The 27,003-nt window shown below is 40.2% G+C and overlaps 1 protein-coding gene across 3 annotated transcripts in view; it reads left to right on the top strand.

The window, feature by feature from the left end:
• The window catches only part of LOC122873896 (E3 ubiquitin-protein ligase SMURF2-like), a 67,258-nt gene that overhangs the window by 5,758 nt on the left and 34,497 nt on the right, over positions 1-27,003 (top strand). For all 3 annotated transcript variants that reach the window (XM_044191209.1, XM_044191207.1, XM_044191208.1), the window contains exons 2-3: positions 22,832-22,870; positions 26,894-27,002. In XM_044191209.1, the coding sequence (XP_044047144.1) occupies positions 22,832-22,870; positions 26,894-27,002 (148 nt within the window). The remainder of the gene's footprint in view (positions 1-22,831; positions 22,871-26,893; position 27,003) is intronic.

Raw genomic sequence — 27,003 nt, 5'->3', positions numbered from 1 at the left:
GTTAAAGTCTTTTCTTATTCTTTTCTCTGCATGTAGGTCTTGACTGACTTCCATACAGCTGAAATGTTTGTAGAGGTTGTCTGGAGGTGGTTCCTAACACCTGCAGAGAAAGTATGAACTATTGTCTGAAAGTAGAGCTCGACTGATGCTGGATTTTTGAGGCCGATATTGATATTTGAGAGATTAAAAATGTGTGCCCTAATATAAAACACTTGAGTGTGGCTTCTTTTTTAATTTTGCGCAGACACATTTTTTTAAACCAACTATGAGGTTGTTATTCATATTGTAGCTGGATTGTCCACGTTAAAGTGTCAGAAACGTCTACAGAGAAAATACGTGAACATTTCACTTTAGGAAACAGCTAGTAATAATGCAGAAAACCATGTTTATGCCGTGTAATGCCTTTTTCTTACAATGACCTGCTTGTATGCCTATGAATCGTATCTTGTTTTTAATATCAAAAACCAGCCCCGTAACTTGCAAGCTAACCATTTCAGCATGCCACCAGTACTCCCATGTGGTATTAAAGTACCCAGGCAACTATTACTGGATTCATAGGAATGAGCTTTTATCTCAGAATTGTAGGTGTTCATCTTCTTGTTCAGCTTAGCCTCTCCTTGCAGAGCTGATCATTGTCAGCCTTGATGTTTTAAGGAATAGTAATGGATGGCTGTAATCAGCAGGTGCAGATGTGTTTGATCAAGAAGATACAAATAAATACAAATATTGATTTATTAAAATTAAAGTGGAGGTTTGGGTTCTCATTAAATGTGATGGTGGTTAATTTCAAATGAGAGAAACAGACACCAATGCATCATTCATATGCTTTTTACTATAATGCAGCTGTTGCAATCTAATTACAAAACAAGTGTGCTCTTGAAGTAAGGGACAAAATACAGAACTATTCTGCACCAGGTACAACATTGGGTAGTAAATCTTACAGTAGTGAGAAGCACAAGGAAGACTCCTTTGCTCTGACCGTTGCCCTGGGCATCTGAGGCAGAAGTCAGTGCTAGACTCTTTGATAAAGTGTTAACTAGTCTTAGTTTATAGGATGCATAAGAGCCTCTGTGTAAAATGCATAGTCTGTGGCAAGAATAATTGGACTAGTTGTTTCATCTGGCTGTGAATGTTTTGCTGAATTATCCTCTAGTGTAAATATTCAGTACTATAGATTAGTCTGTGTGCACAGTCCTTGTCAGGAAAGAGATGATGCTCTTGTATCTGTGTGTGTCTGCTTGTCTGCTTGGTCTTGCCTCTAGTGATTGGGGTCACTGTGTTGTGGTTAGGTTTTGTAGTGCAATACAGAGCTCTATGCCCAAACTTTCTCCAGCTCTGTTTAGTCTGCACCTCTAGCATATACTTCAGTTGACCACACACACTACACAGGTTCTATACACTCATTCAGTGTTCACGTGGCCCTCGTCATCATATGGAAACGTTTATATTCACTTTATGATGCAGCTGTTCCAGCTGTATTTATCCTTTCTCTTATCAGTATATCTAAGAGGAAAATACGGGGCACGCGGTTTTCAGATGCAGCAGACCAGACAAAATGATTTAGCACATTTTGCTTGATTTGTAGTCAAAACATATTGCATATGTGGTAATCCCAAACAACAAATGTATATATCTTAACTTCACATATCTTCTCTTAATATGAGCCCTTTGGAAAGAAAGAATTTCTGTAGAAACTGTACTTTTATGTGCACCCTGCTATGTGATTACAGATAGGGTCCGAATGAGGGACTACACCGTCCTACAGATAGGGTTATCTTGATTGACAAGTTTAGGCTGCTTTTGCTATTCATCTCTTAGTAACACAATTCAAAGTTAACATGTTGAAGTGAATGCTAACCTAAATCCACTGACCTTTACATCTAAGGACTGAGAAGTGTTTTTTGTTTCATTTATAAAATGTTTGCCTAAATCTACTTGCACCTTTGACCTGGTGCTGGCATTTTGCTTTCTCCAATATAGAGTTATTTTGGCAATCCCTCAAAATGTATCTACACAACAAACAAATATGTTATTATTGCAGCCCCTTTCCTTATCCTGTTCATCTTCAAATCGCCCTATGAAATGAAACTCTTGGTATGTGTTTTTGTTTCGGATTTTGGCATTGCTCATGCTGATTTACTGGGATATAATTCCATAATGTGGGTGAAAAGGGAACACAGAGCTCCACACTGTTTGTGGTCATCTTAGTTTCTCCTCTGTGCTCATATTTCATGCTCTGGGGGAACCCCCGGGTCTCTGGTGTGTTGAATTATACCCTTTCATTTCATTGATACATTTGTTTTCAGTTGTGGATTTTCCTATTAGGTTTAGCACATTTAACACAACCACAGCAAAGCAGACATAAAGGAGCATTGCTCTGGAGATGTGTCAGCTGTATGCAGCTGGTCAACCCTCTATTAACTCAAGATGGATGCTACTTGATATCTGATCGGGCCATAATGATTTGTTTTGAAACATTACTGTTAAAAATGACAAATTCAAGCTGGCTTAGCATTTTCAGGCACCGTTGTATCTCAACACAGCACTGTGTTTTAGGAAGAATTTGGCATATGATGAGTCTGTGACTCAGTAATGAAATCTCACAGGGTGATGCCGGTCTCATAACTCTACTTTACTGTTCTCCACTCATGACCTGCATTTTACCACGTAACACAAAGGGAGCTTACATGCTTTCTACTGGACTAAAACCTTTTGTGCATAGGATATTTGGCTGAAAACTGGGGTCAGGGAAAACTTGTGACTTTACTGCAACAAATGGGTCAATTCAATACAAATTATACAATGCATTGTATATACTATAGCATGCATTTATATTATTCTGTATTGGTTTCTTGTATACTGCATCACAATATAGCCTATGCATATGCCTTTTCTCTAGATAGCTTTGTTACAACTTTGTCTTTAGATTTTGGTTGTTTCAGTCAATCCTTAGTTTTATCTGCTTTTCAAATTACTTTTGAACTTGGTGGCATCAGCGCACTTCTGAGCAGGAAAATGGAAAGACTGAACACCTCACTATTGCATAACAGCCTCTGACTGGAGAGGAGGTGGTCTTCAATATGCAGAATACATTAAACTTTCCAAGTGCTTCAGGAGGATTTTCCTGCAGAATATGGAGGAGAAATATCACCTTTTCTTTTCATATGGCTAGAGCATAATATTTCTGACAGCCTCTGAGAATTATGAGGGGAGGCGAAAACTTGAGTCTTAAAACTTTAATTTGGAACATGCAAAAAGGCAGGTAATTGGTCTACAAATGTGATTTTTCTGCAGTGTTGCTTTTGCTCCTTACTGCATCCTGCCTATCCCTCTTCCTTTCGCTGCCTGAACTCTCTACCTCCCCACTGAAGCCTCATCATGTGTCTCTGTTTCATGCATTTTTCTCTTCAGTCTTTTACTCTCTCTTTTCTTTCTTGAACAGGATGTCCCTCATCTCTCTCTCTTCCTTCCTCTCACCCCCGGATCTAGTCCAGACAGCTGACAGACGACTCTGCCGGTGTGGCTCCAGTTTGGTGTATTATTTTTTTTTTTTCTTTATCTGTTCTCAACTTGTAATGTGTACACACAGACATACACGCACACACACACACTTCCTGTACCGGTCCCTCATCACAGTGCTTAGTGTTTGTTAAAGTTTGTTTGGGGACTATACGGAGTCTGTGAGGTTATTCCTGGACCCTGAGCAAAAGTAATAAATTCATTCTAATTTTATTTACTAGGAAAATAGAATGCATAAAAATATGTATGTCACTTTTATCACTATTATTTACGCTTATACAGTGTTGATAGTTATATAATTTAATACAAATCAACAAAAATGTTTATGTATATTTTAATCAGAAATCTTTAACAAATCCTAAACAACTAAAGCATGCCATTGATGTGGCCAAGAATGCAATTAATACTATGAAAAGGATGTTGTTTGTAGCCTCATGCTTGGCCTCTATCTCCATCTTTTTTTATAAGAGATTGTGTTGCCTTTAACTTCAGTAGAGCAATGTTAATGGAACCATGCTAATGAAAACTCAAACTAGAAGAAACGGCTTCTGTTAATTAAAACTATTTTTTCAAAACTAAAACTAAACTGACATTAAAATTGTGTCCTCCAAAACGAACTGGCATGCTATTATGAGTGAATCAAAATACTTAAAAAACAAAACAAAAAAAAAACGTTTCTGTGTGATTCCCAGTAAACGAAAAATGTCAGTGTGCAACATCAAAGAACGTTCACAGATCTATCACTGTTGCTAGGCTAGAGTTGTAAATATTAACCAGTTTTGCCTGTGAATAAAGAAAAGGTTTTTCACTTTTTAGTGGTAGTTTTTTTTTAAACCCAGTTGAAGCAGGAAGGCAGGTTAGACTTCATCTAGGATCACACTTTCCTCCCCCTCACTGTTCTCCTGCTTCTGTTTCTGTAGGTGTGTGCGTGTGTGTGTGTGTGTGTGTGTGTGTGTCTGGTAGACCACTCAGCGTGTCTACTGTTCAAACACGCAAACACATACACACACTCACATACACTGCCACTCATATTGCATCTTCTGTGAGTCTGTGTTTTCAGTTTCAATGTGGGAGAGAAACAGTCAGAGGAGAACGTGAGTGATGCAGCGTTTTTTTATCGCAGTGATGAGGATCAAGTAGCTCGGATGGCGCCGGTGTGCCACACCATCCCACTCCACTCTTAACGTAATCACAATAACAGCAGGATTTCCCACCTGTTAACGAAGGTCCACAAGTAAAGAAAGACGCTTCCTTCAATACTTACTATCATGCATCACCAACAATAGGCATGTTTTGGTACTACTACTGAATCAGGGGAATTACTGAATTTTCAAGAGCTCACATGCTTATTATAAATAGACACAGAGAAGCTGCAGGTCACTTTGTGTAGTGCTTTGTTGCATTCTTAAAGGCTATTTTTCATATTAGTGATTGTCAGAGATTTCACAACATTTTGCAACAAACATGACAATCCAGCTGCTTGATGACAAATTTACTGTTTGAATCTGTTTCTCAATATAGCTGTTAAAACAACAGCCCGAAGCACAGTGTTTTATTGAAACTGTTACAGAGATAGCCACAAAGACAGTGCTCTGTGCAACATAAGAGAAAAAGAGTTGGTAGTTAGATACTGGAAATAAATCTTGCTGTTTTGATATAATGTGGAGGTCAATAATTAGGTCCTGATCTGTTGCATGAAAGTGGGAATAAGAATGAATAGTTTTGTATGCAACCAATGTTCCCCCATTGCTAATTAAAGTACTGTCCTCATCAGAAGTTCAGTAGTTGGATTATTGCAGGAAGCATGTAAGCCAGATGTGGTCAGTGTCAGATTATTGCCGTCTAGTTATAGATGCACTTTTGTGCCGCACATCACCACTCTCCACCCACAGACAACAAAAAGGCCTGGACTCCACCATCAAACTCCGCTAGACTTAGCTGAATATTTTGTGTACACATAGATGAGGAAAAGTACTGCAGCCTAAAGTAACCTCTCTCTGTCATTCATACTCAGAGTGACAGGAAACATAGCAAGCACTGCCCCATCTCTCTCTCTTTCTCTCTGTCTGTTGCTCTTACTTGCTGCACTGTACCTCCATCTTCACAGTAGCTGCATGTCTCTCACCATTTTGTCTCACACATCTATCCACTTGCCTCTGAGCGTGCTCCTCAGGCCCTGTTCTTCTGTCAACAGGATAGTGAGTAGAATAACAACATAAATAGAGAGATACCAGGTGCAACTGGCATTTAGGCATATCTAAGACGTAGGCACATTCTAATGACTTGGCACTTCCCCAGTGTCTGTGCCATATTATCAGTGGGTAGTGGACCTGATGGTGACATATGAGCAGTCATATCCCCATATGTACTAGAGAAGGCAGTGTCTATATGGCACATTATCTGTTTGAGACAGTAGACTACTACTGATTCGCCTTCGTTTCACTGTAGTCTAACTTGCATATATGCCAGTTTCACATTGTGTCTGTTTGTTTGAGTCTGAAACAGAGTTCAATCCGCCCCACTCCTGCTGGTCTGCTTTACACTTGCTCTCATTTGTTGTGACTTGAATAAAAGAACTTTAGTGTTTATAACGACAGTATATTTATTATAGGCTTGGGCGTAGGTAAGGTATTACGGTATACCAGGGTATTTAGAAATCTGAAGGTATGATTTTCAATACTGTCAAAAATACAAACACTCCTCTTTCTATTAAACCAATACGGAGATGCTGTATTGAGGTTGGAGTTGAGCGATATGTTAAAATGTTCCAACCAGCGATTGCCCATATAACTTACAGGTGTGTTTGTGTGTGTGTGCAGCTGCACACCCCCCTTGTAGTTACAGCTGGGAGATGTGTGCGAGCGACGAGTTTGCTACGTTCCACAAGCTCTCTTAGCTTTACTAGTCTAATAAATAAACAAAATAAACTAACAGGAAATATTCTTACACCTATTTTCCACCTAAACAGAAAAATACAACTGTACACCTTCTGAATTCAAGTTCACTGAATGAGAGTCTCACTGAGCAGCGGTTCTCACTCTTTCTTTGGAGGCAGATCATTAAATTAGCAAAATCAAATGACAAAAATCACACACAAAAAAACAACCGATTGCCAATATATTCGTCCAATCGCCTAACCCTAGTGGCTGCGTTGGGTTGTTTGACTCTTGTGATCCAAACATTTCCAATAACTTACTGCACTCAAAAACTGTTTGTATATGGCAAGCGGTACAGCAAAGGGAGGCACGCACCTTTTATTAACGGGGTGGTCTAGTAGCACCATAACTGACAAGTTATATTCATTAAAGAAAGTTGATTTACTAAGAAAAAGACTAACTAATTTAATCCGATGAATCACTTTATTCAAACTGAGGCTTTTGTTCCAAGGATTTTCCTTTTTTTTTCTTTTTTTTTTTTTTTAGGGTCATGAAGTCATAAAATACAATGACAGACATTCAAAGCTTCATTTGAAAATCTCAATAGCAGCTTTGAATGTAAAAAAAAAAAAAAAAAAAAATGACACAGCATTGTAGGCTAGACATTGTCATACATGCTTTAATGACTTCTATCAACAGCAGGTCAGCTTTTATGTTGTGTTTTTTCTGTTTTTTAATAGTTTTTACACAAATACTGTCATATACCGTATACCCCGGTGAAATGTCAGGAAGGTATGAAAAAACAGAGACCGCCCAAGCCTAATTTATTGTACCTCACCTGAGTAGTCTCACTCTCCACTTAAGTGGTATCATGCTGCTTTAATTGCCCACTTGCACCAAACACTTACATTTCCAGCTGCGGACACCATGTGTTTGTGGGTCATTTATTTGATCCTTACATGACTGCTGTAGAATGGCCAAAGCTGTAAAAGAAGAGGATGATCCTTTTGAAACTTGCAGTCTTAGTGGTATATGATACGGAACAATATCACAGTTTGAGGAACCTGAACAAGTTCCAATAAATTTTGACAATAAGCCACAATGAGCTAGCTGGCATAATATTGGATGCTGAATGGTGGTTTATCAATGGGGGACTTTTTTATTGTTGTTGGCAGGGGCCTAAATAAAAAAATTTCCAAAACAAAACCAAAGTATGCATTTGCTTTGATATGTGTTGTGTAAAATCAGTGGTAAACTGGATGTTGTGCCTTCTGTCTTGCACCTAGTGCCACATCATAGCATGATGTATTTCTTTATAGCACTCTTCTTGTATATTAGTGCTTTTATTACGGCACATTCAAGCCTTATGAAGATTTGATGTGATGTCTCAGCCTTACCTCCTATGATGGCTTTTGTAGAGTCTCAGGCAGGGCTGGACTGGGAATGGAAAAATGGCCCTGGACACAACCCAAGCCACACTTAAATAAGATTACTAAACAATATTTAAATTTATAACTATATAATAATGAGTAATATGTTAATATAATACTACAATGTTAAAAAAAAATACTTTCTGATTCTGATTAAGTATTATCTTGTCAATAATATAACCATTCATGCATAACAGTGAGTTCAACATTTGAAAGTTTACTGTAGCACGTCAACCTTTTTTAACGTCCCGCCCCATCCAGGCTGTGATTGGTCGGTTTGCGAAAAGTGGCAATAACGAGCACACCGACTTTATGAAAAGCTGAACATGTTTCAACAAAAGGCCCCCGATATAGCTAAATAGCCAGTTAGCCAAACCCAAACCTTATCTTATCCTTACTGTCTTCTGTCCTAGTCAAGGTTCTGCAACTGGAGCGCTAACAATTGAACTGGTATCGCTGGGCTCACTGGACTGCTCTCTCTTCTCTCCGCTGCCTTCGGACTCACTAGGCTGAGATGATTGGCTGGTAACGGTGCCAAATGAATAATTTCTTATTTTAAAACATTTGGCTGCATCAGCCTTAAGTGACTTCAAACTCTTCTCTCTCCGATTTTCAGCACCACCTTTTTTATGTTTTTTCTTTCTCTTTATTTGTCCATCTTGCTCCACTTCACTATTTATTCATGTAATGTCACCACAGAGATGGGAAAAGGGCGAGCCCAGGTAAAGTTAAAATGAACTGGACCAAAAGTAATTGACTGGGAGCGAGAGCCTGACAGATGTAATACCCAACCGCAGTGGGCCGGCAGCCCACTTGCCTTTTGGCACTCTCGGCCCACTGGGAAAGTGCCCGGTCTGCCAGATGGCCAGTCCAGCCCTGGTCTCAGGTAGAAACCAGTTTGTTCAATACGTAGGCTCTTGCTTTTTGTCCTCAGGTTTGCTCCCAAAACAGTTGTGGGACGCAGAGATAACTGGCATGTTGTATTACCCAGGGCTTCATCTCTGCCTCCCTCCATCACCCCCTCTCCTCTTTATTGCCTTTTCTTTCTTTTTGCTCCTTAATTTTCCCTGTCATATTTCTCAGCTTTCTTCTTCTGTTTTATTTGTCCCTATCCTCTCCTCCATCACTGCAGTTCTCCTCTTTTATTGCTGTCTTTTCCGCCTCTTAGTGCTCTCTAGATCCCCACATCCCCACCCCAACCTCTGAATACTGTTTTCCACTTCATAATCATGGTCGTCATCTTCCTCTGCCCCTGTCTAATCTCATTCCCTTGTTTCTAAGGGTTGATGGTCCATACATAGACAGGTAGTAAATGCATCCTGGCATCCAGATGGGAATGAACACAGACATACATAAACAAATGTAGCACGGACAAATACACAGCCTATTATTTTCATGCACAGACAAACACACACACACACACTCCTGGTGGACTAATATCAGAATCACAATCAGAAATACTTTATGGATCCCTGAGGGGAAACTCTTTCGTTACAACTGCTCACTATCACGTAAATGCACACTTGAGAATAGGAATAGAAGTACTAAGCAAATCAAAATATAATACACTATAATACAGGTAAGATAAATTAAGTACAAGTGGATATAAATTATAAAAGCTAAAATAAGTGTAAGTACCAAAGTGGATTTAGAAGTTAAGTATGTACGGTATAATACAATGTAATAATATAAGTAATAAGTAAGTAGTGGTATAGTAGTAGTGGTTTATAGTACTCTTAAGGAGATGGGATGAATAAGCTTCAGTGTAATGCCTGCTAATATAGCATCCTTACTTTTGTTGTTTTAAAGATTTATTTAAGATTTTTAAGATGTAAATACATCACATGGACAAACAACTTAGCATGTACATACAGTAGGTACAAACTAAATCTATAACATAGCTTAAAAAAATTGTCTAAACCTGCATTTTTGGATTTTTTTAATACCTGAACTTGTTAGGTGAACAGCTGCAGCTGGGAATTGCAGTTTGGATGAACCTCAAACCTCCAACACACATAATATAATCACAATAAGCAGCACCTTTTTCCATGGCATTGCTGTCTTCTTTTATCCCGGCCTCAGCCTCATGTCAATGCAAGGAAAACCCTCTTCCAATCCAAACATAGTTTGACCGTGTGTGAATCATATGCAATGGTCTCTTGCTCTTAAATACTGACAAGAATCGCCTGAACTGCATTCCTGAGACAGTTGTTGCATGAATCATATACAGTATGGTCAAATGGTCTGTGCTCATAAAGACGCTGGACTAACTCACATCAGCTAAAGCATGTGCAGACATAAAATAACCTCTGTCCCAGCCATAATACTGTGTCTACACAGGTTAGATTAGATTTAACTTTATTGTCATTACACATGTACAAGTACAAGGCAGCGAAATGCAATTTGGGTCTAACCAGAAGTGCAATAAGCAAGTGCAGGATATAAAGTGTGTGCATAAAGGCAGGATAGACCAATATTATGAAAATATTTTACAAGTGGTACTACGGACATTATATACAGATGGCATTACTATAAACAGAAGTACACTGATGGACATGTACTGTAATGAATTGGACTGGGCAGAACAGCAGTGCAATGAATATAAAGTAGTGCAATTTATGGACAGAAATAGTTAACAGTAGATGGGTTATTGCAGTATTCAGAACATAGTACTGGAGTGCAAATGATGCAGTATATCTGAGGTGCCTGCTGGAAGGCAGGGGAGAAAACAGTCTCTGGGCAGGGTGAGAGGAGTCCTTAAGAAGGCTGCGGGCTCGACGCAGACAGCGTTTCCTCTGGATGTCCTCAATGGCTGGAAGCGGAGTCCCTGTGGTGCGCTGGGCAGTTTTCACCATCCGCTCCAGTGCCTTGCGCTCTGCAGCAGAGCAGTTCCCATACCAGACTGTGCTAGAGTTGGTTAGTATGTTCTCTACTGTGCAGCGATACGAGTTCACCAGGATAGCTGAGGACAGTTGGTTCTTCTTCAGTGTCCTCAGGAAGAAGAGGCGCTGGTGAGCCTTCTTGACCAGGCAGGAGGTGTTGGTGGTCCAGGACAGGTTCCCCGAAATATGGGTCCCCAGGAACTTGAAGCTGGAGACATGCTCAACAGCCATCCCATTAATGTGGATGGGGGTCATGTGTGCCTCCTCTCTCCTTCCTGAAGTCTACGATGAGCTCCTTTGTCTTGGAAGTGTTAAGGAGCAAGTTATTGTCTGAGCATCATGTGGCCAGGTGCTAGACCTCCTCCCTGTAGGCAGTCTCATCGTTGTTGCTGATGAGACCAATCACCGTAGTATCGTCTGCAAACTCGATGATGGCGTTAGAGCCATGCGCAGGCCTGCAGTCAAGTGTGACGAGGGAGTAGAGGAAGGGGCTCAGCACACAGCCCTGTGGTACGCCAGTGCTGAGTATGATGGTGGTGGAGCAGTTGTGGCCTGAGCTAACAAGCTGAGGTCTGTTTGTCAGGAAGTCCATAATCCAATTGCAAATGAAGGTGTTAATGCCCAGGTTTCCAAGATTGGTGATTAACTTGGAAGGGGTAACAGTGTTGAATGCAGAGCTGAAGTCAACAAACAGCATTCGTGCATAAGAGTTCTTATTGTCCAAGTGTGTGAGTACAGAGTGCAGTGCCATGGAGACTGTATCCTCTGTGCTCCTATTGCTGTGGTAGGCAAACTGGTATGGGTCCAGTGTGGATGGGAGGAAGTCCTTTAGGTGTGCCGGGACCAGCCGCTCAAAGCACTTCATAACAATGGGTGTGAGTGCTACAGGGCGGTAGTCGTTCAGGCACGTTGTGTTTCGGCACTGGCACAATGGAGGTGGATTTAAAGCATGCTGCCACAGCTGCTTGGGCGAGGGACAGGTTGAAAATATCTGTAAAGACCCCAGCGAGCTGCTCTGCACATGCCTTGAGTACGCAACCGGGGATGCCGTCTGGTCCAGCAGCCTTGCGCATGTTGATCCGGCTCAGTGCAGTGTAGACATCTGTGGAGGTGAGTGTCATGGTCGGGTGGTCAGCTGAGGCAGTAAGTTGGTGGCAGTTCCCCTATTGTCTCTCTTGAAGCGAGCATAAAAGTCGTTAAGCTCGTTCAGGAAGGAGACATCTGTGGAGACAGGGAGGTGTAGCGTGAGCAGCACGTTAGCAGAGCAGCAGCAGCTTCAGTGCTCCGTGTGTATCAGCATTGAATTTAGATCATCCACGTTTTGGCAGCGCTTAGAGCTCAATACACAGTCACTTTGGTTACGCATATAAAACGGAAGAAAGTAGACATGAAGCACAAAAATGCGCTTTGGCACGTGTTTACTCCCATATTACGCGAGTGAAATGCAAGCCATTATGCGGCCTGTGTAGACTGGATTGTGCGTATCTGGTCCAGAACTGTCACTTTTTTAATGAGTAATGTCTAACGAATTTGAACTAATACATCATTCATTTGACGTACAACCGATATAACGTATGGGTCTAGCACGTATAAATTTTAAATTCGAACAGGTTATTACAGTTCGAATATTACATTTTTTCCCACGTTCGAATTTAGATTAAAAAGTGCTTCATCAGATGCGCGCGAGATGGATGACTTATAACGCAATTAGTGTACCTATTGACTCATGGGTATGACGTTCCTGTGGTATGATGTTACACCTGACTATATCAAACACCAATCTGAATGCTTCCTAAATGCATATTCCATTTACATTGACTCAGTCTTTATAAGAGATTGGCTCCCTCCGGTTTATTTCCTCTCCCTTAATTCTTTTATATGTGTATCTTTCCCTTCATCCTTTTCTCTCTGCTTCATGTCACCTTTCTTCCTTGGTTTCTTACCATCCAAGCTCTCCATCTGTTCATTATGTGGCAGCTTGCCTCCACCTATAAACTCATTTATCTTATTCCTTGTGTTCTTCCATAATTTCAGTCTCTCTGTACAACACCTCCTATTCATGTCTGGCCATTTCTTTTAATATTTTGCCAGAAAACTACGGCAGCTTCTTAGTAAATGAGCTAACGGCAACTTTGGCTGGGCAGTTTCGTGCATTTTGCCCTTGGATACATGGATTGGACTGTGCAACAGTTAATACTTAATTCTTCAGTTGAGCTTTGTATGACCCACTAATACCTACATTAGATTTAAAATAGTAATGTGACACCAGGCTCCATTTATTATAAACCAAAATAATGGACAAAAGGTGCCCCTTGCATTTCAGAGAGGCATACATGTTAGATTAGATAGCTCATCAAAGTTGAAATGGTTGAATTTTTGTTGGATGGCAGATAAATGTCAGCCAACAAGATCTGTTCAAACCACTTCAAAAGGTTTTGAGACATCCTCCTAATAATACATCCTTGGTGATTTCAGTGCAGGCTTGTAAGTAAATGTGACAAATGCTAAATGTCCCATGTGTACACCATAAATTTCTAATCTATATTCTGGCCTACTTTGCTCATTCCTGTATCCCTCCTCTCCTCTGTCATCTCCTTATCTCTTTCCGCCATCCCTGCTACTCCTCCCTCAGTGTTTCCACCGTTGCCAGTGTCATCACTGTCAAAATTCCCTAGTCCAAATGAACTTCTTCCTTTTCTTTCCCTCCCTCTGCTTTCCCATATTTCTCTCCCTTTCCCCCCCTATACTGTCTGCATTCCACAGATTTGTGACTCTAGATATACCTCTCTCCACCCCTACTCACATTCCTCCCTCCCTCCTTCTCCATTCCACCGTAGATTCCTGCCTCCAGATGAACATTTCGTCTTTACCTTCTCACCCCCCTCCTCCTCTGTGTAGTGACTACGTTCCACTTCCATTCCTGACTCCAGATTGTTGGCGTCTCCTTGGGGAGGAGGGGTAGTGTCAGCTGTAGACTGCTGGCCTCTCAAAAGAATGACATAATTGGCATCCCGAGCATTTACTGGGCTTGAGAAAGGGTGGGAGGTTGGGAAATCTAGTAATGGCTTTGCAGAAGAAGTGCAATGTAGATTAGATGCCCAATTTTGGATACCCATAAATGCTAATTCATACCACACCATTATTTTGTGTGTACATGATGCAGCAACATAAAGTTGTTCACGTACACACATTGTACTTGTGCTTGACATTTTGCCAACATGTATTGTTGTGTCTGTGTTCTAGTGAGTGAGCGAGCCCGCCAGGGAGGCGTGAGGATGGGAAGAGGAAGTGTTTAGTTTAACTGTTGAACAATGCTGTGAATAAGACAGCATGGGGCTGTAGCAAGAGTCATAACAGGGGCAAAGGCGAAGGATGTGGGCCTTCCCTTTTAAATCTGAATGACTATCATTAATGACTCTGGGGGGGGTTGTCATAACTGCATACTGGTGGATAGGCATACAGTTATTAGGTCATTGCATACCTCAAGGAAGCAGTCGTCTCCTTGGAAATATGATCAACTTGTTGGTAGACAACCACATCTTTCACAGTCATCCTACACCTTTCAGTTTTGACAGGGTGGGGTTGTATTGGCGTTATGTACTCTATTATAGGGACGTTTAAAATGATACAGTCATTGATCAAACTTGACACCAAGCAGCTGCATTGTGTTTCTGCCCTTCTGCGTCTGTTGGAGCTGATGATCACAGCCATCTAATGTACATGTATGCAATTGTCCATTGGACTTAGTTAACACTTTATGACATACACTTGTGCAATCCCATTAAACATTTCTGCTAACAAAACTAATCCTTCTGTCATAACTTGTCCTTATACACCAGCTGCACTAGAACCAAATGTGCACTAAACTGAAGATGAAATAAAAAGATCCTAGGATCACCACTAGTCCACAACTGTGTTCGTCATAACAGCATCAACATCCAAGCTCAGAAACTGGATACTGATGCAGCGTGGCTTGACTGTCCCGTCCTTGTAGTGCTGCCGGAGAATTAATTGAATAAATGGACCACAGAATGGCTGTACTTGACCGTGGAGTTGGCAGTGCACAATCACGCAACCCTTTGTCTAGGGCAGAGCAGCTCAGCTCTGTGGTTTGATAATGTTAACAGAGTGCAAGAGGGTAGAGGCATGCTGGTGGTTCAGTGGACTGTACCGTGCAAATCATACACCATTGTGAACTCGAATACAGCTCATGTCCTTTGTCTTGTCAGCCCCTTACTTAACGAATACAATATTAATTTACCACAATTATTCTACAGTGCCAGGATCTTCAGGCAATTTGATCAAGCCTCATCCTCACTCAAACTACACTACTAACTACAATTAATTTTCTTAATAATTGAAAGAAGTAACGTATATCATAATTAGTTTAGCTGTGAACCTTTGCACTTTTGTTGCAAATTTGCACACAACTCTCATCTCTTATTCAGCGTGAATAATACCACCATGAATGAATGATTCATAACACTCAGACAGAATTGTCTTCATGAATGTGTTGGGACAGCATTTACAGCAGCATTTGTCCTTGTTGAAAAAGTATTCATTTCGTGAATTGTGCTGCTCTCATATCTGTAAAACAGAGTATCAATCTAGATTACCTGATCCATCAAACTGTGATGCAGTTTCCAAAGATAGCACCCTGTTTGGGTTTAAAGGAACATTTGACTCACCCCACCTCCTACCTCTTTTCCCAATGAGCAGAGTGAGCCGTTTAATAACCATTGCAAATGGTGACTTGAAGACTCCCTTGAGAAAACAAGTGGGAACACCCCTACACCCTCCTGTCTCTTTACGACCTTTCACCTTTTGACCAGAACTAACGCCAACCTTCAGCCTGTCCTTTGTATTCAGACAGACGGAGACGATACAAAGCTCCCGTCCCTCGAACTGCCTCTCTTTATGGTCCGAAGTACATTGTGCATGTTTTGTAATAAATACTAAGGGACTTGCTTTTTGTAATACACAATATGATTATCATACATAATTGTGCAGCGATTTATGTAAATTGCAGTGTGACATCTGTGGGGCTGTATTTATGTTTATATGTAAGTCCTATTGCAGAGGGATTTCAGACAAAAAAATGTTAATTATTGCATATTATTACGTTACACATTATATGTAAATACAAATTTTCTCTCTTTGGTGTCCTGTCTGTTAACATGAGGTGACAGGACAAGCACGATATTCACACATAAAGATAATTATGACTCACCTACAAACCGTCCCAAAACTGTTTCAAATCCTTTTAATACACAATGGAGCAGAGTCTACCCCTTTTTGACCCTTTAACTACTACCACAGCTTGGTTTAAGATGAGGGCATCTTTGGGTGGTCGAATGACTAAATCAGCATTATTTAGTAAAAAAACTTATTAACTTAAAGGAGGATCGTATTTATTTAAATATAAATGTAAAACAAATACATTGTGATAAACTATTCAAAAGTAAACTATATACTTGTACAGAAGAGTCCACAAGTCACATCCCATAATCATGTAGCAGAAACACACCATAGACTTCATGGCTTACAAAGCATTTAACTTTAAATTACTGTCATTTTATTCTTTTTTGCCATTTAAACTGAGATTACACATTATGTGCAATAAACATTTTAGTGGCGCTGCTCTGACAAACTGACAGCTGTCTTGTGTGCAGGGTCACAGTCTTATAAAAACAGAAGGACATACTTAGTTTATTATGAGTGGACTTGATGCTGTATAATATTTCAGAATCAGAAATACTTTATTGATCCCCAAGGGGAAACTCTTTGAATGTGAGGGCAAAAACCGCTGTTCAAAGAAATGAATGACAGCGCAAAAAAGTAGTAACTTCAGATAGTCCTGAGTAACAAACTAATATCAGCCAGGATTTAGATTCTGACAGTAAACCTCTGCTAACTAATGCACTTCGATAGTGCTTTGATACGGACTGAATAAATGAGGAAATGAAACAGCGTGTCTGGCTCTGTAAGAGGGAGAGGTAGACACAGAGAAACTCAGGGTTTGTTGAAGAAAACCTGCCAGTGAGCAGGCTAGGTTCACAGAGTCAGTTACCATGGTAACTCAGCTTAAGTTACTTCTCTTTCTGGAACTGAAAACCCAGAGTTTTCACTAAACCCGCTTTCTGAAACAGGGCCCTGAACTTAAATGATCCAACATGAGCTAGCTGGTACACCACTGCCACAGCTAGCTAACACTAACATTAGCTAACTGTAGGTAATGCCAGGAAGTAAGCAAGCAAGCACAGCACTCTCACCTGGAGATGACCATGAGTCTGATGCCGAATCACGACCATTGGGTTAAATAAAGATGCTCCACCTTGTCTTTCACTTCCTGGTAGAAGCCAGCTGGTTTTCTCCTGTTGTACGATGACTCTTGTTCAGCCACCTGCTGGTGTAGCTAGTAACTGCACCTCAATTGACAGATTCCTTTTCACAGATCTGCTGAGATATGAATTGGATAAAAATCCGCAAATAAATAGGAAGTCACAAATGTCATGTGGCCCGCAGGCTGACAACCACACATGTGCAAAACCTGTTTCACAAAAATGGATCCACAAATGCGTATATATCACTTTACATGTATTTTTTATGGTGCAACTATTTACATTTGTAAAACCTCTTATTATTTTCTGTGAAATTAAGATACGTTTTAACAGAGTAAGTTATGCATATTTGCAAATCGCTCTGTATTTTTGTGGATGTGACTTTACACGACACAAAAAATACATTTTTGTGGATAGTGAAATAGTTTTGTATTATGCTACACATTTGTGAATTGTCTTCTTTGGGTTACAAATAATAAAGTCCAATAAAAACTTCCATATCGTCTTACTGTAAAAGTGAGGGTTTATGGTGGGGACGATGATACACAGACAACACAGAGGGCAGCTTCACCCCAGGGCTTCCTGGTTGTTTACTGATTCCTAGTTGACCTAGCTTTTCGTGTTAGGATCTGAATGAGTCTGGTCCTCTGCCAGCCCTGGGTCACCATGGTCTGCCAGCTCACGTGGCAGCTATTCAACACTGCTGCAGGGCGCAGAGATGAGATTTGATTCCACATTGATGCTAGGTTCCACAGTGGTAGAGTCTGCATAAGCCCATATAAGATTATCTACATATTTAGGCATGTTTATAGAAATCCTTGTGGAGCTACTGTATAATGATATTGAAATTCATGGGGGTAGTATTAACTACATTACTTCACGACCTTTTGTTTTCAAAATATGCAAAGTCTTACAACCCTATATGTATGTATGTGTGTGTGTGTGTATGTATATGTATATATGTGTGTTTATGTATATATATGTATGTGTGTGTGTGTGTGTATGTATATATATATATATATATATATATATGAACTTAGGCTGTGACACAGCGTAATTGAAAACAGGTATCACAAATATGTTACATTGTATTTAGTCCACATTGTACAATACATCAGCTTTGCTTTGTTAATATAACAGTTTTATAACTATAATTTCCTCTATAAAAGGTTAAGAGACCATTATAAACTGCTTGCTACTCATTTTTGTGGGGCGAAAGTAGGGCTTGAAAAAATTATTTTGTTTTTTTGAAGTAGTAGTGTATTTCTCTGTTCCCCATCCAACGGTCTAGCTTTTCTGTGTTTAAATTTTTTTGTACTTTGCTCCAGTAATGATGTCAGTGCTTTTTCTATAGCCAGTGCTGCTGAATAGTTAAAGGTTGAACAGAGAAACCTTCTGACACAAAAGCCAAGGAGCCCTTTATAGAAGAGGCTTTCTCCAGATTTCAGGGATAAGACGTTCATCAGCCCCTTTATAATGCAGATCTCTTGTGTAAAGAACACTTAACGCTAACACACACGTACGCTATGTGGCTTTACCTTGTACCTTGTTGTTGCATACATTCTCATGCTACTCTCAGTACCTTGTTGTCTGTTTTTTTTACGTTAGACAGGCTGTTGGAGCACTAATCTAGAAAAATCACCAATAAGTCAATTATGTACCTTGTAGAAACCTGATATAAGATACAATTTTATCACCATATTTGTTTGTGCCTTCAGAATTAGTGAAAACCTCACTGGTAGTTTTATCTCTGAAAACTTGACCCCCTAGTTGTCATTACTGCTCCATTTTCTTATTCTTGCCCCCTTTGAACCTATTCATAATCATCATCATCATCATCATCAGTAGCAGCAGCAAGCTGTTCCTGGCAGTACAGTTGATGACAATGAGAGAGGTTTTTCCCTCTGTGGTAATTGTGGCTGAGACAGTGGAGCAGTGTGCGGGTTAATCCCATAAGCTTCATTAGCATAGTTTGGTAACTAGAGAGCCAAGTCTTTGAGTGCTCAGCACACTCACTTTAACCTAGTAGCTACTTACCAGTGTTGCCTCTTCAGCAGTTGTGAGCACCCACAGCAAATAAATTCATACTGACTGATAAAATGTGTATATATATATATCATGACATTTGAATTTTCCAGAACATCGTTCACAACTTTTTTTTAAGTAGTTTAGTAGCCTGTGTCCAGAACGCTAAATCATAGCCCACATCTCTTACTTGTTCAGCACTTCAACTGAATGAAGTGAAACAAAATGGCAATTCAGATAATCAGACTAGTTGTTAAGGCTTTCTATTGGAGCCAGAAATATGCATATTCAGGTAGATCCTCTGTGCTACAACCTGCCATCAAGTTGGACAAAGAAATGTAGTTTGCTATTGTTAAAACCTTTTCTTTGAGCTTATGATGCTCATAATAATAACAACCTACTGTCAAGTCAACCCCTGATCCATAAAGCCATTTTTATTTGAAAAATGGATTTGCAAATGTTTTATAAGGAAGGAAATGCACTCGATACATTTGTTAGACCTCAAGGATACACTCGTGCATTTTGTTGAGTATCACTAAATGTAAACATAACTCTTTTTTTTTTTTCTTTTCAAGTAAGGCTGATTTTTATCTCTGAGTTGGATTCTCTGTCCACAAATGTTCTGCCAAGGCTTCAGGTCTCTTTTTCTCCTGTTTTTCTCCTGTCTGCTGACAACATGGTGTCCGTTCTATCCCACAGGAGGCTTTTCTGGCTGCCTCCGATTTGGCCTGCGCCCATACTGTCGGCTTTGGCAGTGTAATTTCCCCTGACAAGCTGATGGTTAGTGTTCATCCTGTCGGGCCAGTCAGTGTAATTTGGTTTGTGTTGAAATTGTCTGTTCCCATGTTGTGATTCTGTCTGATTTCTCTGACTGTGTCATTTTGGTCACTGTCAAGGTCTCCACATCGAATGGGCGTAATGCTAGGTTGGTATGCCAGGCCTGTCCATATATTTTTCGGAAGTGTTGCTTGTTTCTTGTTTGTGGCAAGTTCATATACTCTTACATGATCTATTGTGTAATCCATGATGATATTGATGTCTCCAGCACAACACTATTTTGGTGTAGGTGTTTTTAATGTGCTTGAAAGATGGAGTAACAACAAATCAGAAATACTTTATTGATCCCTGAGGGGAAACTCTTTAATCAATAAAGTTATTACTGATTTGTTGTTACTCCATCTTTCAAGCACATTAAAAACACCTACACAAAGCCTCTGGTGTGAGAAATCAGCTTAGTGATAAATTTTCATTATTTGATACAACGTTGAAATTACTACAATGGTTTTCATAATGCAGGTTTAAGTTAGCTGTTTGGCTGGTTGTTGACATGATTCTTAAACAAATAAGGACGTCAGAAACTTCTGTACGTTAAAGTGGACTAACTTAACACTTGAAGGGCTAAAGTGTAAAAAACACACTAGAAACTGAATTAAATAAACTTGCTAGTCTAGGAACATTAAGGCAACAAACAACCCATAATGCAACACCAATGTTTCCCACAGGATTTTGTGAGACTGTTGCTTGTTCGTAACAATTTGCTGTTATTTTATCAAGTGCGCTGTGGTTGATAAACAACAACAACAAATGCAGACAAAGCAGGTGGAAATGTCTTCAACTCAAGTAAAATGTTACCTTCACTTCACCTGGTGTCTCCGCCGCTGCCTCTCTGCTCTGCTGTCAGCTCTGTGTGTGTGTGTGTGTGTGTGTGTGTGTGTGTGTGTGTGTGTGTGTGTGTGTGTGTGAGCGTGCGTGTGTACAGTGGGGGGAGAGGGGCTGACTGACTGGGAGTGAGAGATGCTTTGCTGAAGCAATGGCGCAAAACACAAGATCTTTTATGTTATTATTATGAGAAGTATAAAATATTTTTGGTTGATTATGAAACTGGCGGAAAAAATTTGACCGTGGTGGGCCACCACAGTCTAGGTAGTTAATGGGAAACACTGAACACTGGTACACTCTCAAAAGAGTTATCTGCTGTTGTAAGTAAGTAAAAGGCTAGTCCTCAAATATAATACGACCCCCACTTTTTTCAAACGTTTTTTCCATAAAATAAAATTGTCTTGTATTCGGGCCAATACGGTAGTGAATAAATGAAAAAAGAATTTTTATGCAGCAAGATTACTTTATGCCTACATTATGATGACCTTTTTGTGCTCATCTAAACCTCTGAAATGGTCAAAAAGTCACCAAACTCTCTGACCCTCTGTCGGATACCTGCATACGAATTCTGTCTAATAAGCTACATAGTATATTCATGTCCTATGCATCTTATTTTCTAAATGAAGCTACTGCATGCGTAGTTGGCTGCTGTAAAGAAATGCTCTTACAGCAGAATGCAATAGCACTTCCACTATATGCTTTACATTGCATTGTAGACGTTCCCTTTGGAAGCCTCATCTGTCAGGCTTTCAGAAATTATAGATCTCACCTGCGACTGGGCAGAGCAAAGTATTTTTCATCTAATCTTGTGGTATTTATTCCTGCTTTTTTAAACAATGGTAGAGGGGAAGTGGCAGAAAATAACAAGCAGCAAAGGATGTGATTTGTATTTTTCACCTCCAATTTTCAGGCACATGTAATATGCCCTTAAAGCCCATTGAGCTGCCTGGGCACTGCAGAAGATCTATTTCTTTTGTTTTACGTAAATATTGTAGTTACTCTTTTGCCCAGAAACCTAAGGCCATGATTTTGGCTGGAAAAGAGAGAGGGGTCACCTGTACCTGTATTGCTAATGAAGTGGAAGTGCCTGCCCATGACCATGAATAGAAAGAAGCAAATATAGAAAATGGATGGATGGGTGGAAGAGTTAAGCACTACTTATAATTCAATTCATCAGAAAGTGATCAGTCTGTGATGTTTATTTAACTCCCTTTTACATCTCTTAAGTTTACTGTTGTTTTTGTTACCTTCATCGTGTTGGTTTTCTCTACCACTGCTCTTAATTGTTGATGCTTTGCCTGTGTTGTCTCGCTCTATAATTGTTACAAGATTGTCTAGCCAGTTCCAAACAAAGCCTCGACCTGCTTCATGTCACATAGGACCTCTAACACACTTGGAGGGAGACATTTAAGGAGGGAAATAAAAAAAGACAACAGCAGACAAACCCACCTCTCTGTTGAAAGCCATTGTAGGTTGTCTGTGATGCAAAACCCCAGGCGCGCTTCATATAGGAGAGAGTGTTTTTCTACTCAAGTTTTACAGCCAAGACAGAAATTGATAAATAATGAGATCTTTGAGTTAGCTGCCCTTTTACTAAAAATATTGCCAGAAACAGTTAGCCAAACAACTGCAATTTTAAAATGATATTAAATAGTAGAATCTTTTTGAGAGTTTGTAATATCACTAGCAGGGTGAGAGATGTGAGGAAGTGAACACTTAAGAAGGCACAAAACAGCTATATAAACAGACAGAAGGCTAATGATGCACTAACATGCGGCGTGATGCACTAGCGATGAATAAAGGCTGAAACACATTTGCCACTACTGATGTGTTTATTCTTTATATTCTATGTATATAAAAGGAAGGCGTAATACCACATTTTTTATTTCAAAAGTAAATGTGAAATACTGCATATTTAACCTAGTAAATGTTCAGTGGGAAAATGACATACCACTGAAAGCTGACTGTGTATTTGGTAACATCCATGTTTTTTGTGCAAACATTCTTTGGCCTATTTTTAAAAATCTATTTTTTGGTCTAATTTGTCTTCATCTGATTTTTAACCTGTCATTAACATATGTCTATGTCTTCTCTTCCAGTCCTGTGTGCAAAGAACCTGGCAAAGAAAGATTTCTTCCGTAAGTAGAACCTATTTTTACATGTTGCTATTCCTGTCTCATTCCCTCCCTCGTGCATTAGAATGGGCTTTGTCAGCAGTGGCAGCTTGCTGGCTTTTGAAGCCATGCTGTAAATGAAGTCCCTCAGGAGCCGTCTGTCTGTTATACACACCAGGAGGCCTGGCATGCACAGGCACCCACCGCTAGCCTAACTTTTAGTAATAGCTTTCAGATCCATTAGTACAGAAGCACGAGACTTAATTAAAAAGGCTTTAATTAAAGTGGAAAGAAATTACACCTTATTTAGTCCAGCTCATGGCCAATTTTGAATGGCAATTACATGAGAATAAACACAAACTTCACCATGTAGTCAAGAAGACATTTTATCCTCTTATTTTGTGTTTTGTCGTAAAAATCACATCACATGGCATGTCAAATCTAAAAGCAAATTCTGTAGAGGGGGGAAATAAGGAGACTTGAATATGTAAGTGGTACAAGTAGACCCTGCCTAGCCATATTTGGCTTTCCATTAGAACAGAAGCTAATGAGAAAATATAGAAACTGTGCCAAACCATAATAGTGTGATGGGACTTGATGGGATAAAACTTACAAGTGCACAAATATGCATAGATTTAAATGCTGACTGTTAGAGGCCATCCCAGGGAGGAAGTAGTATGTTATTTTCTTTCTGGCTTCTAATTTACTATTTCACCAACTTTTGTTTACATGTTCAGCACAGCAGGCCATCCTCCGCCGCTGGCATTAATATAAGAGATGTATTATTTAGTTCCACTGATGAGACATTTTTCACAAAGAGTACCCCTAAGCAACCAACATCTTTTACCTTAATTGCCAGTTATGGTCACAGTAAAAGCACTAAATTGCAACAGTAGCAGGGTGTTTAGCTAGTAGTGTCGTTCTCCATTAACCTGGAAGTCATGGATGCAGACAAAAGCGGGTTCATTTTGGTCTAACACACACACACACACACACACACACACACACACACACACACGCATGCATACATGCACACAACCACACAATCACACAACCACAAAGAGGGAAGTCCCACAAAATCATATGGGTAACTAAACAGGTTTGACTTGCATGAAGTATCGGTGCCCAGAGGTATACTGTATACTCTGACACATTTAAAATACACATACCCGCATGCACAGTCACACAGAGAACACCAGATAAACACACCAAGAAGACTCAGATTCAGATTTCTATCCAATTTCTAACTAAATAAGATACTGTGAAAAGACTTGCCTTCTAATTGTAGAGTTGAGTAAAGCTTTAATGTGCCTGAGGGGCAATTTGGCTTACAACAGCAGTCAATAATAGTAAATACAAAAAGAATACAACAGTGAATAAAAATGACATTCAATATAATACACACACACATATATACATATAATATATACATATAATATATACAAAAATAAACACAAAGTACCCAGGTTAATGCCAAAGTCACAATTGTCACCAACGCCATTAGAGAAAGCAGTGAAAGACAAAAAAAACAGAAACCAGGGACAGCGCCCCCTGGTTTCTGTCCACAGCTAGTAACAGGCCAGACCACATTTTGTTTAAAAAGCCAATAGCTGATGTAATAAAAGACCTCTTGTATCTGTTTGTGTCACCTTTAGGGTGGTAAAACTCCCCCCTTGATTAAGTATCCCAGTTTGTACATTCAAAATAGTGATTTAGTTTCTGAATAGAGTTCAGACTACACCGTGACGTCCTTGCGCTTCACTTTTTCTCTCTTCAGAGTTAGACCATAACTAAATGAACAGTATTATGATCAGAGCTGTGCAATTAGATTTGTCTTCTCTCCTGATGGTCCCATAATAAAGGTCCAGCACCTTACCATGTCTCGTAGGGCAGGTGACGTACTAAAAAATGACTAAGGGACTTATCCACAGAGCAGCGATTGAAATCCCCCATAATAAGGTTAGGTGCATCAGGGGATATGCTCTATATGTGCTGCATCACTCTGATGGCTGATGTTACATTGCCCACGTTTGCTTTAGGGTGGATATAAACAACCGTGATAAATAATTGGGAAGTTCTGTTGGCAGATTAAAAAGCGCGCAGAGAAACAGTAAATAATTTAACTCCTGGCTCCACTGTTTCACAAACAAGCCCAGTCTTACACCAGCAGGTGTTTACATATGAACACACGCCCCCTCCCTGTACTTTACCAGTATTATTAGGGTACCGATCCAGTCTCAAGGGATGTCCAGAACCTTTGATTCCAAGATTGAAGATCGGAGTTGGAGTCCTGTTCTTTGAGCCAGGATTCGGTGAGAGTGAAGATGCAGGCGTTCCTGTACTCTTACAGAAACTTTGTACTTGCTGTCAGTTCCTCCATCTTATTCCTTAAAGACTGCACATTTGCGAGCATAATAAAGGGCGGATGTTGTCCGCAGCTGTTGTCTCCATAGTCTCTGGCACAGTCCTCACTTCCTTCCCCTAACAGTCCTGGTTCTAGTGGGGTGCATTCCATGGCCTTCCTTCAAAATTGCCAGCTGTATAACAGTGCATTGTTCCATTGCCACAACGCCAGAATTGCAGCATTGAATGAGAAATTCTTGGCTGTACTTGAGTCTGTGAGGCTGGTCGAACTCCTGCAGGCCAAACATGGCAGTAAAAAAGACCAATATCACAAGAAAAAAGCTTGCAACCTCCATGATAGTAAGATGGCAATGGATCAGACAACAGCACGTACAAATCCCCCTTCTCCGGGCAGGGAGTATCAAACAATCAGACTAAGAAACAACAAAGCAAAATAACAAATAAAGGAGACTGCTGCTGCATGTCACCACAGGTGCAGCGCTGTGACTACAACTGCTCTACATTTGTTCTACATATGGCTCCCTCTCTTTGCTGAGTAGATGTTTCAGACATAGGATTCACTTAGGAGAAAGTTTTGTCAACAGTATTTGCTTGCCATGAGGCCAGTGAGTGACCTTCCCTATGATGTTCATTTATATACCCTTCTCAGGCAAACACAACGCCGCCTACATCTGTGGTCAGTCTGAAAGGGTCAACATGTGACATCTCACCTGGTTTCATGACACTGCTTGGCTTTGGTCAACAAGTGTTTCTTACTTCGTCTCGAATGCTGCAGCTTAGGTCTAACCTGAAGTGCAATAAGCAAGTGCAGGATATATAGTTTGTGCATAAATGCAGGATAGAGCAGTATTATGAAAATATGTGGTACTATGGGCATTATATACAGATGGCATTACTATAAACAGAAGTATACTGATGGATATGTACAATGTACAATATGGACCTCCTCCCTGTAGGCAGTCTCATCGTTGTTACTGATGAGACCAGTCACAGTAGTATCGTCTGCAAACTCGATGATGGCGTTAGAGCCATGCGCAGGCCTGCAGCATGCAGTCCTGTGGTACGCCAGTGTTGAGTGTGATGGAGCAGTTGTGGCCTGACCTAACAAGCAATTGCAAATGAAGGTGTTAATGCCCAGTTTGGTGATTAACTTGGAAGGGGTAACAGTGTTGAATGCAGAGCTGAAGTTAACAAACAGCATTCGTGCATAAGTGTTCTTATTGTCCAAGTGTGTGAGTACAGAGTGCAGTGCCATGGAGACTGTATCCTCTGTGCTCCTATTGCTGTGGTAGGCAAACTGGTATGGGTCCAGTGTGGATGGGAGGAAGTCCTTTAGGTGTGCCGGGACCAGCCGCTCAAAGCACTTCATAACAATGGGTGTGAGTGCTACAGGGCGGTAGTCGTTCAGGCACGTTGTACTTATGTATAAGGTACTTTTGTAAAGTAATTGTGTATAGTTTTATGGTTAAGAGTAAAGTGTATACAACTACAGTAGCCAGCTTAAGTCTTTGTGAATGGTGACAGCCAGAAATAAACTTGTGACTGCAGTCTCATATAAAATGGTCAAATGGGGGTTGTCCCACACGCACTGTATTTCCTCCATGAAAGGGGTATTGGTGACCTCACTAGGTTTGTGCAGTTGCAAAACTAAGCCTTTTCACTTGCCTCTGTCTGTTTTTACAGGGTTGCCAGATCCTTTTGCCAAAGTGGTGGTTGACGGCTCAGGACAATGCCACTCTACGGATACTGTGAGAAATACGCTGGACCCAAAGTGGAATCAACATTATGATCTG

The sequence above is a fragment of the Siniperca chuatsi genome, linkage group LG3 (assembly GCF_020085105.1).
Source record: "Siniperca chuatsi isolate FFG_IHB_CAS linkage group LG3, ASM2008510v1, whole genome shotgun sequence".
Classification (NCBI taxonomy): domain Eukaryota; kingdom Metazoa; phylum Chordata; class Actinopteri; order Centrarchiformes; family Sinipercidae; genus Siniperca; species Siniperca chuatsi.
This window is presented reverse-complemented; position numbering and strand designations above follow the sequence as displayed.